At 32.0% G+C, this 12,443-nt stretch overlaps 1 protein-coding gene across 1 annotated transcript in view; it reads right to left on the bottom strand.

Moving 5' to 3' along the window:
• Positions 1-12,181: 12,181 nt before the first annotated feature.
• Positions 12,182-12,443, bottom strand: part of LOC124340621 — a 29,080-nt gene continuing 28,818 nt past the window's right edge. The window contains exon 7 of the mRNA XM_046793185.1: positions 12,182-12,307. Within this exon, the coding sequence (XP_046649141.1) occupies positions 12,215-12,307 (93 nt within the window). The 3' untranslated portion in view covers positions 12,182-12,214. The remainder of the gene's footprint in view (positions 12,308-12,443) is intronic.

A 12,443-nucleotide genomic window follows, 5' to 3' on the forward strand; every position in this document is an offset into this window, starting at 1 on the left:
ATTAACCATTTTTCTAAAACTATTTCTTCATGAATTGATTTATGAATTTATTGATTCAATTGCCTTGAAATGGTTTATTAGACATCGATTTACACATTCTATAATAAAAAAATTGGTTTAAACAAGAGAAATAATCATTATAGCAACTTCAAACTTCCTGGGAAATTTTCTATGAACCATTTTTCTAAAACTATTTCTTCATGAATTGATTTATAAATTTATTGATTCAATTGACTTGAAATGGTGTATTAGACATCGATTTACACATTCTATAATAAAAAAATTGGTTTTAACAAGAGAAATAATCATTATAGCAACTTCAAACTTCCTGGGAAATTTTCTATGAACCATTTTTCTAAAACTATTTCTTCATGAATTGATTTATGAATTTATTGATTCAATTGACTAAAAATGGTGTATTAGACATCGATTTACACATTCTGTAATAAAAAAATTGATTTTAACAAGAGAAATAATCATTATAGCAACTTCAAACTTCCTGGGAAATTTTCTATGAACCATTTTTCTAAAACTATTTCTTCGTGAATTGATATATGAATTCATTGATTCAATTGACTTGAAATGGTTTATTAGACATCGATTTACACATTCTATAATAAAAAAATTGGTTTTAACAAGAGAAATAATCATTATAGCAACTTCAAACTTCCTGGGAAATTATCTATGAACCATTTTTCTAAAACTATTTCTTCATGAATTGATTTATGAATTCATTGATTCAATTGACTTGAAATGGTGTATTAGACATCGATTTACACATTCTATAATAAAAAAATTGGTTTTAACAAGAGAAATAATCATTATAGCAACTTCAAACTTCCTGGGAAATTTTCTATGAACCATTTTTCTAAAACTATTTCTTCATGAATTGATTTATAAATTTATTGATTCAATTGACTTTATTTGGTGTAATAGACATCGATTTACACATTCTGTAATAAAATAATTGGTTTTAACAAGAGAAATAATCATTATAGCAACTTCAAACTTCCTGGGAAATTTTCTATGGACCATTTTTCTAAAACTATTTCTTCATGAATTGATTTATGAATTTATTGATTCAATTGACTTGAAATGGTTTATTAGACATCGATTTACGCATTCTATAATAAAAAAATTGGTTTTAACAAGAGAAATAATCATTATAGCAACTTCAAACTTAATGGGAAATTTTCTATGAACCATTTTTCTAAAACTATTTCTTCATGAATTGATTTATAAATTTATTGATTCAATTGACTTGAAATGGTGTATTAGACATCGATTTACACATTCTATAATAAAAAAATTGGTTTTAACAAGAGAAATAATCATTATAGCAACTTCAAACTTCCTGGGAAATTTTCTATGAACCATTTTTCTAAAACTATTTCTTCATGAATTGATTTATAAATTTATTGATTGAATTGACTTTATTTGGTGTAATAGACATCGATTTACACATTCTGTAATAAAATAATTTGTTTTAACAAGAGATAAAAATCATTATAGCAACTTCAAACTTCCTGGGAAATTTTATGTGAACCATTTTTCTAAAACTATTTCTTCGTGAATTGATACATAAATTCATTGATTCAATTGACTTGAAATGGTGTATTAGACATCGATTTACACATTCTATAATAAAAAAATTGGTTTTAACAAGAGAAATAATCATTATAGCAACTTCAAACTTCCTGGGAAATTTTCTATGAACCATTTTTCTAAAACTATTTCTTCGTGAATTGATATATGAATTCATTGATTCAATTGACTTGAAATGGTGTATTAGACATCGATTTACACATTCTATAATAAAAAAATTGGTTTTAACAAGAGAAATAATCATTATAGCAACTTCAAACTTCCTGGGAAATTTTCTATGAACCATTTTTCTAAAACTATTTCTTCATGAATTGATTTATAAATTTATTGATTCAATTGACTTTATTTGGTGTAATAGACATCGATTTACACATTCTGTAATAAAATAATTGGTTTTAACAAGAGAAATAATCATTATAGCAACTTCAAACTTCCTGGGAAATTTTCTATGAACCATTTTTCTAAAACTATTTCTTCATGAATTGATTTATGAATTTATTGATTCAATTGCCTTGAAATGGTTTATTAGACATCGATTTACACATTCTATAATAAAAAAATTGGTTTTAACAAGAGAAATAATCATTATAGCAACTTCAAACTTCCTGGGAAATTTTCTATGAACCATTTTTCTAAAACTATTTCTTCATGAATTGATTTATAAATTTATTGATTCAATTGACTTGAAATGGTGTATTAGACATCGATTTACACATTCTATAATAAAAAAATTGGTTTTAACAAGAGAAATAATCATTATAGCAACTTCAAACTTCCTGGGAAATTTTCTATGAACCATTTTTCTAAAACTATTTCTTCATGAATTGATTTATGAATTTATTGATTCAATTGACTAAAAATGGTGTATTAGACATCGATTTACACATTCTGTAATAAAAAAATTGATTTTAACAAGAAAAATAATCATTATAGCAACTTCAAACTTCCTGGGAAATTTTCTATGAACCATTTTTCTAAAACTATTTCTTCATGAATTGATTTATGAATTTATTGATTCAATTGACTTGAAATGGTTATTTAGACATCGATTTACGCATTCTATAATAAAAAAATTGGTTTTAACAAGAGAAATAATCATTATAGCAACTTCAAACTTCCTGGGAAATTTTCTATGAACCATTTTTCTAAAACTATTTCTTCATGAATTGATTTATGAATTTATTGATTCAATTGACTTGAAATGGTGTATTAGACATCGATTTACACATTCTATAATAAAAAAATTGGTTTTAACAAGAGAAATAATCATTATAGCAACTTCAAACTTCCTGGGAAATTTTCTATGAACCATTTTTCTAAAACTATTTCTTCATGAATTGATTTATAAATTTATTGATTCAATTGACTTTATTTGGTGTAATAGACATCGATTTACACATTCTGTAATAAAATAATTGGTTTTAACAAGAGAAATAATCATTATAGCAACTTCAAACTTCCTGGGAAATTTTCTATGAACCATTTTTCTAAAACTATTTCTTCATGAATTGATTTATGAATTTATTGATTCAATTGCCTTGAAATGGTTTATTAGACATCGATTTACACATTCTATAATAAAAAAATTGGTTTTAACAAGAGAAATAATCATTATAGCAACTTCAAACTTCCTGGGAAATTTTCTATGAACCATTTTTCTAAAACTATTTCTTCATGAATTGATTTATAAATTTATTGATTCAATTGACTTGAAATGGTGTATTAGACATCGATTTACACATTCTATAATACAAAAATTGGTTTTAACAAGAGAAATAATCATTATAGCAACTTCAAACTTCCTGGGAAATTTTCTATGAACCATTTTTCTAAAACTATTTCTTCATGAATTGATTTATGAATTTATTGATTCAATTGACTAAAAATGGTGTATTAGACATCGATTTACACATTCTGTAATAAAAAAATTGATTTTAACAAGAAAAATAATCATTATAGCAACTTCAAACTTCCTGGGAAATTTTCTATGAACCATTTTTCTAAAACTATTTCTTCATGAATTGATTTATAAATTTATTGATTCAATTGACTTTATTTGGTGTAATAGACATCGATTTACACATTCTGTAATAAAATAATTGGTTTTAACAAGAGACAAAAATCATTATAGCAACTTCAAACTTCCTGGGAAATTTTATATGAACAATTTTTCTAAAACTATTTCTAAGTGAATTGATTTATGAATTTATTGATTCAATTGACTTGAAATGGTGTATTAGACATCGATTTACACATTCTATAATAAAAAAATTGGTTTTAACAAGAGAAATAATCATTATAGCAACTTCAAACTTCCTGGGAAATTTTCTATGAACCATTTTTCTAAAACTATTTCTTCATGAATTGATTTATGAATTTATTGATTCAATTGACTAAAAATGGTGTATTAGACATCGATTTACACATTCTGTAATAAAAAAATTGATTTTAACAAGAGAAATAATCATTATAGCAACTTCAAACTTCCTGGGAAATTTTCTATGAACCATTTTTCTAAAACTATTTCTTCGTGAATTGATATATGAATTCATTGATTCAATTGACTTGAAATGGTGTATTAGACATCGATTTACACATTCTATAATCAAAAAATTGGTTTTAACAAGAGAAATAATCATTATAGCAACTTCAAACTTCCTGGGAAATTTTCTATGAACCATTTTTCTAAAACTATTTCTTCATGAATTGATTTATGAATTCATTGATTCAATTGACTTGAAATGGTGTATTAGACATCGATTTACACATTCTATAATAAAAAAATTGGTTTTAACAAGAGAAATAATCATTATAGCAACTTCAAACTTCCTGGGAAATTTTCTATGAACCATTTTTCTAAAACTATTTCTTCATGAATTGATTTATAAATTTATTGATTCAATTGACTTGATTCGGTGTAATAGACATCGATTTACACATTTTGTAATAAAATAATTGGTTTTAACAAGAGAAATAATCATTATAGCAACTTCAAACTTCCTGGGAAATTTTCTATGAACCATTTTTCTAAAACTATTTCTTCATGAATTGATTTATGAATTTATTGATTCAATTGACTTGAAATGGTTTATTAGACATCGATTTACGCATTCTATAATAAAAAAATTGGTTTTAACAAGAGAAATAATCATTATAGCAACTTCAAACTTCCTGGGAAATTTTCTATGAACCATTTTTCTAAAACTATTTCTTCATGAATTGATTTATAAATTTATTGATTCAATTGACTTGAAATGGTGTATTAGACATCGATTTACACATTCTATAATAAAAAAATTGGTTTTAACAAGAGAAATAATCATTATAGCAACTTCAAACTTCCTGGGAAATTTTCTATGAACCATTTTTCTAAAACTATTTCTTCGTGAATTGATATATGAATTCATTGATTCAATTGACTTGAAATGGTGTATTAGACATCGATTTACACATTCTATAATAAAAAAATTGGTTTTAACAAGAGAAATAATCATTATAGCAACTTCAAACTTCCTGGGAAATTTTCTATTAACCATTTTTCTAAAACTATTTCTTCATGAATTGATTTATAAATTTATTGATTCAATTGACTTTATTTGGTGTAATAGACATCGATTTACACATTCTGTAATAAAATAATTGGTTTTAACAAGAGACAAAAATCATTATAGCAACTTCAAACTTCCTGGGAAATTTTATATGAACAATTTTTCTAAAACTATTTCTTCGTGAATTGATTTATGAATTTATTGATTCAATTGACTTGAAATGGTGTATTAGACATCGATTTACACATTCTATAATAAAAAAATTGGTTTTAACAAGAGAAATAATCATTATAGCAACTTCAAACTTCCTGGGAAATTTTCTATGAACCATTTTTCTAAAACTATTTCTTCGTGAATTGATATATGAATTCATTGATTCAATTGACTTGAAATGGTGTATTAGACATCGATTTACACATTCTATAATAAAAAAATTGGTTTTAACAAGAGAAATAATCATTATAGCAACTTCAAACTTCCTGGGAAATAAATATATATCGAGCGATATAAATATCGCTCTAAAATCAATGTATTTAATGATTCAGCTCATTGCATTGTTACTTTTTGGCCAAGTCGGCCAAGGCCAAAGTCTCCAATCTTCAGCTCCATGTCTTCAGTTAGGAAAAGATTATCAAGTTTCAAGTCTCGGTGTATAATTTTGTTGCTATGAAGATGTCTAACACCAAGAAGAAGTTGGCGCATGAAATAGTGTGCTTCAGGTTCTGTGATTGCTTTTCTTCTTTGTGAGTTTTGAGAGTAACTTTTACGTCATTGTTTTGGAGCTTTGCAAAAGAGGGGTAAGTGACCTACCATTTCATTTGTTTTTCGAATTAGTTTTTTCAATGTTGTGTTACTTTTTTAGAGTCTCATGGAGTTGCTCAAAAGAAGAAATGCAATCACAGAACCTGAAGCTCGCCGCTTCATGCGCCATCTTCTTCTTGATGGTGTCAGACATCTTCACAACAACAACATTATACACCGAGACTTGAAACTTGATAATATTTTCCTCACTGAAGACATGGAGCTGAAGATTGAAGACTCTTTAATTATTTGATTTTTTATCCGAAGACAATAAATTTCCAATTTTTAATGAAAACTTCTGTCCAATTTCCGTCCTAGTCGCTCATCCAGTTTCTCTTACATTTCGATTTGATTGACTCTAAAATTCACTTATCGAGTTTTCACAGTCCAATACCGAGGGCTGATCTTTGCGGTTGTTTCTCAACATACATTTAGGGCATTGCGAAAAAAGGGAAATAGTAATAGTAACTACATTTAGAAGAAAATCGTAAACTTATTGGCGTTTTGGCATGGAGACCGTAAACCGTAAAGATTGCTGTGTTATTTCAGTACGGCTAATGTTGAAATCGTGGGGATTTGAAATATCCTGAAATTTACGAACAAATTCGGAATTCTATATCAATTGGTAAACCGAATGGAAGTAAATAGAGCATGACGAGCAGATAGAGATAGTTCACCACAAAGCAATCGCACCATCGCCCACGGTCATCTAAGATATTCCCCGTTTTTTCATAAACTCAGTATGTTTTTAATGATTTAGTTATGTAAGAAAAAGTGACAAGAACTCGAGATTTATTGTGGCCACTCACACCGAGCAAGGAGATGCTTTGTCAGACTCGTAGTTTCAGCAAATATTCGTCTGCTAGACAGAGAAAGCGTGTCACGAAATTTTTTACTGTGTCATGTTTTCTATTCATGAAAAAAGGTACTATAAAGTAACATAAAAATGTCATGTGGCCAACATTATAAATTTCGCGGTTTCTTTAGAGACTTATACATTTCGAAGGATTTTTTATTTGTCTTTAAAAAGGCAGGGAAAGAATTGTGCAATGAAGGTGTATTGTTGCTTTACATTTTCACCACCAGTAGCCTATATATGTATTTATTTTGATGTATTTATTTTGATATTGGTTGTTGTAGACCCATCCCCAACAACGTCAACCTGCAGAAGGACTATTACTACACTGAGACTGAGAAATACTACGCAACAAAGGCGCCAGAGTACTACACCACGGCAAGTTACTACACCGAAGCTCACAAGTATTATTCCGCTCCATCATACTACACTACTACTGTGTCGTATCCCGCCAGCTATCAGAGGGCAGCGCCATCGTATTGATTTCATATTTTCTTGAGAAAACCTTTAAATGTTTAGTCATATTCTCGTTTCTCTTCACAGAAATTGTTAAGATAAATTTATTTTTACTTGTATTTCAGAACCGACTACCAGCAGCTAGTTTTTGCTGGCTTGGGCGGAGGAGAGTATGATGGTAAAACTAAACTTTTGCCTCCCACGATACTGAAGCCGTTCGCCCTGTGGTCGGGCAAACAAATATTGTCCACCGTTATCATCAATCTGACCCCCAAAGGCAAAAAGTTGATCAACATGGATTCTTCAGCCAAGATTAGCGTCAAGGACTGGCAAACGGTACCGGCAAGAAAATGGGAGGGAGGTGGTACTGAACTACAAGGGAATATCATGACGGAAAATGAAGTTGTCATCCAACATGGAGAGCTGCTGGTTGGCGTACTGGACAAGATGCATTATGGAGCCACTTCATACAGTCTCGTCCATTTGTTTAATGAGCTTTATGGAGGTCAGTATTCGTGCCGACTTCTCTCGTGCTTCGCGCGCCTTTTCACGACATACCTTCAGCTGAAAGGATTCAGTTTGGGTGTCGATGACATGTTAGTAACTCCTCGGGCTGATAAAAAGCGCAGAAAGATTCTTAAGCGAATTGAAATGGTAAGTCGTTTGGACCCGTTTTACATTTCATTACCCCTATTAATTGTTCAAAATCGAATTAGGTTGGAGATGGTATTGCTACTAAAGCTGTTGGTGTTACCCCTCAAGAGGTTTAGAAAAGTGGAATGGAGATTGTGAAGAAGAAAATGCAAGAGATACATTTCAGCCAAAATGCCCTAAAAAAATGGCCATTGACAGGGAATACAAGGGTGTTACTGATCAAATTAACAACGAAGTTAACAGGCAAGTTTTTCTTTTATTTTTGTTATTTTAAAATTCACATTTTGAATGGGTTAATTCATGAAAACTAGGGTCTGCATTCCTGGAGGATTGCATAAACTGTTTCCGGATAACAACTTGGCGTTGATGATTCAGTCAGGTGCCAAAGGATCTAGCGTTAACGCTATGCAAATTTCTTCCCTCTTAGGCCAAATTGAATTGGAAGGAAAACGGCCCCCTCTGATGATATCAGGTCGACTGTTTATTGAAATAGGGCAACAGCCTTGTATTTTGGACTTGCCTTGTACTCTTGATAAGTAAATTTTTAATTTCATTCTCATTGCGTACCTCTTTGAGTAAATGGAAATGATTTCGAATTTATTAGGATCAGCCATCGTAATTCCTTGTCTAACAGCAATGACCGCTGCCTATGGACGACCAGATCAGAAGGGAGCAGTTTTTGGTACCCTAAGATCATTCGCTCGTGCCTTCTGCCCTTTACTGTCTTCATTTGGTAAATTAAAAATTAAAAAATATTCGCATAATTGCAAGCAACAAAGTGAAATCATAACATTTTTTTTAGTATTTGTTGTGTTCGGAGTCGGACCATACTACTGCATTGGAGCTGTTGGTCTAATAATGCCGTTCGTTTTACTGCGTCAGTCGCCGTTGCAAACGTAAACTACGATCAACTGTGATTTAATCTTTCTTTCTTTCTTGATGCTACATCACACACATCACATCACTCTAGGGAATAATTTCTTTAGCTTGGTTTAGGAACTTTTAAAAATTGGCTGAAAAATCATTAACTACTGTAAAAGTGTCAATTCTTTTTTATTCTCATGAAGGTAATTGACAATATCGTCATTCCAATTTTTCTTCCCCGTCTGCTGCTTTCTTAAGAAATGCATTCAGAGTTTTCGCTGATGCTCCAACACCTTTTCATTACATTACATGGAATCTATTCAACCAAGTCACGGGTGAATCCGGATGGTTCGACGCAAGGAAAAAGAGTGACTAAAAAAATAAAGGGGCTGAAAACGTCGTCTCTTCCATAGTTGTTAAGGACCGTTACACTCGACTCAACGAACTGTCTAGAAGGAAAGGTCAATTGGAGGAAAAAAATGATTAAGCGTTATCTTCTTTTTTTTCAATAGTCTGAATAACGTGCGTGCACATATTTAAAATAATAGCAACATAAGGTAAACCTGTTACATTTCAAGACGGGAGAAGGCTGCTTTTTTAAAAGAACCGCCATATATCGCCGTATATAGCATATCGATTTATTATCGCGGGTGTTACTAATGAAACTACTTACTTATGAGAAGGCTGTTGTCTTATAAATCATAAAATTAATCGGGATTTGTGAAACATAGTTTTAATGGAACAATGTAACAGTGGGAATTTTTATTTATGATTTATTTATTTGGTGTTACTTGTGAAACAAATTACTTATGAAGCATAGTCGCAATGACCAAAAGTTTAAATGGAACAATGTAACAGTGGGAATTTTTATTTATGAACAAAATTACTAATGGGCAAATTATTACACGTTTTATTTATTTAGTGTTACTTGTGAAACAAATTTACTTCTGAAGCATAGTCGCAATGACAAAAAGTTCTTAAATGCAATTACTTGCGTGTAATACATTTTACTTACGAGAAAATTATTATTTTATTAAATGCGACGTTGTTATAATACTTTTTACTTATGGAAATTGTTACTCATGTAAATAACCTAGGTTTACCTATAAATATATTTACTTATGCCAACTTTTATTTATGGTAAAGTAGATATTTGAATTTGTTTACTTATGAGCAGAAAAATATTTTTTTTACTTATAAACGGTGTTACTTAAGGGAATCCGTCATTGTGCCATGATCCCGGCGCTGTTGTCTCAATTCGCTTCCTCTAGCGGATTAAACGCACTTTATATAACAGAATTGAATTTGTTAAATACTTAAATTCAATAATAAATAATAATATTAAATAATCGATGAATAAATTAGGTAAATATGTTTATGCACTTTTACTTGTAAATTGTAAAAAAAAATTATCTTTTTTTCTAGTAGTTTTCGATCGGCAGGTGTCTTGTTGTGGATGCCGCACCGACGTCAATTCTCTTAGCTCAACAGGTAAAAGAAGAGGATGGGAAGGCACTGTCCTGCTCACTGATGGTTCTCACGGTTCTCACATCGAATTCAGGTGCATGCAGTTCATTTTGTGTGTAAGCAACACCAACGAGAAACCTCGTTTTATTCATAATTGAAAACATTTTGCGGTTCACTTTTTTTTAACCTACTCGTCCTTAAATTCTGCGATTATTTTGTTTTCCCCTTTGTTCAAATAAAATTGTCCAGCTGTGAAAAAAAATACAAAATATCCGTCTATTAAATAACGTTTGAACATTGTGTAAACTACTCGAAAACTGGTTATCAAAACTTTGGCGATACTAAATAAGCAATTTTTTTTTGATTCCTTATTTATGCTTAATTGAAGTCAACACTCCGGCAACATAGAGCATATCTAGTTTACTTAGACGGGTTTAATATACGGTTTATTAATATCAGATATAATATGCTACATATATGGCGACAACAGAAGAGACTTACGAGAAGAAGAGTCCCAACCGAGATAGCAAGAAATACAAAATGCACACATTGAAAACCAAAATAATCAGTCGGAAAAAAATTATAATTTTCGAAAAAAAAAAACAAAAAAAAAAAAACAATTAAGTGATGTATTATGGTAGAGGGAGTTCGTTTGATTGAATTATTTGTTTTCGGTTGGGAGGAGGGGGACGACGGTGTTGTTGTGTATGATATTTCGGAGCAGCGACAACGAATAGATCATGTTAAAGAACTGATTTTTTCTTTAGAAATAAATGACAATCCGAGATGACAATCACACACACTCAAACACACGGGGAGTGACATAAACAGAAGAAAAAGGGTGAGTTGTGTGCAAGTTATGTGTGTGTGAACGGGGTTGTGTGGTTGTGTGTGGATTTGGATGACACGGCCGGTAGTAGCAGGATAGAATCAGCTGGATAGCTGGATAGCAGCAGCCAGAGAGCACAATAAGGAGAGAAGGGATGCTGATGAAAAAGCCAAAAGGCACACTACTACTACCCTTTTCTTCTTCGCTTCCTTCCGGATAGCCTGAGACGTCTAGTTGTCGATGAGATTGACGAAACTCTTGTCGACCCAGTCGTTGGAGACGCCGATATCCATGATGAGCATATCGTTGAAGTCAGGCGTAAAGGAGAACTCGAAATGGGAGCCGGATGAAAGGGAGGCCGAATCGATCGAGTCAAGATCGACGGTGGCCAACGTGTCAATGTCCAGCTTCATGTCGGGTGGCAGGGAAAAGAGATCCGTCAACAAGTCCAAGTCGGCCAACGATGACTCACTATTTCCGCTGGCCGAACTCATCATCAAACTCGGCTCCTAATTGATGCGCATCGACGAGTGATTCGAGTCGCCATTTTTGCCGCCCACTCCGCCGCCGTTGGAGACCGAAATGGCGATTCGTGAGTGTCTGGGCGATTCGTCCATGTCCTCCGACTCGGCGTCCGGCTAGGGAGTCAAAGTGGCCACCAAAACACCGCGGGCTCGCTCTTGATGCCAAACGAGCCTAGGCTGAGATGCGATTGACCGCCTGGGTTGCTTCTGCTCCTGGGCGACCAAGATGAAGAAGAGGTACGTGGGAATCATCAATCCAGGGGGAAAGGGATTTGGCCAAGGCACTATCATCGTCTGACATCAAAGGCTGGCAACCGGGTATATTCATTCACACATAAGACATAGTTAATATTTGTTTTGTTAAAATGAGCAACCGACTTACCTTCACTATCAGGATCGGAAGTGTCATCAAAAGGATTTCGATTGTCCAAATAATCTGGGTCAAATTCGATGATATCGTCATCAGAGGATTAATCGAAAAGCCGCGTTTAAAAGGCGGAGCAGGAATTTCCTATGGAAAAAAAGGACTTGTGTGATTTCAGTTGCAAAAATCAATGTGTAAGTATTCCTTACTTAATTGGTTGGAGAAGTGAAATTAAACGACCCAATTCTAGTGGGTGTAGTGGGAGGAGTGACTTCGCTCCTGTTGAGGCTCAATGACTGCATATTCTTCCCTATAGGTGTTTCTTTTTGAGCAAGTAACCTTAAATATTCAACAAATAATTCATTGTAATACAACCCAAATCAAAATTATTTAAATCTAATATCGAAGTTACAATAATAGTATATTCCGATCCTGTCTGACTCGGGGCTCTGAGGCCAATAGAGTTGCTTGCTGT

The sequence above is a fragment of the Daphnia pulicaria genome, chromosome 5 (assembly GCF_021234035.1).
Source record: "Daphnia pulicaria isolate SC F1-1A chromosome 5, SC_F0-13Bv2, whole genome shotgun sequence".
Lineage (NCBI taxonomy): Eukaryota > Metazoa > Arthropoda > Branchiopoda > Diplostraca > Daphniidae > Daphnia > Daphnia pulicaria.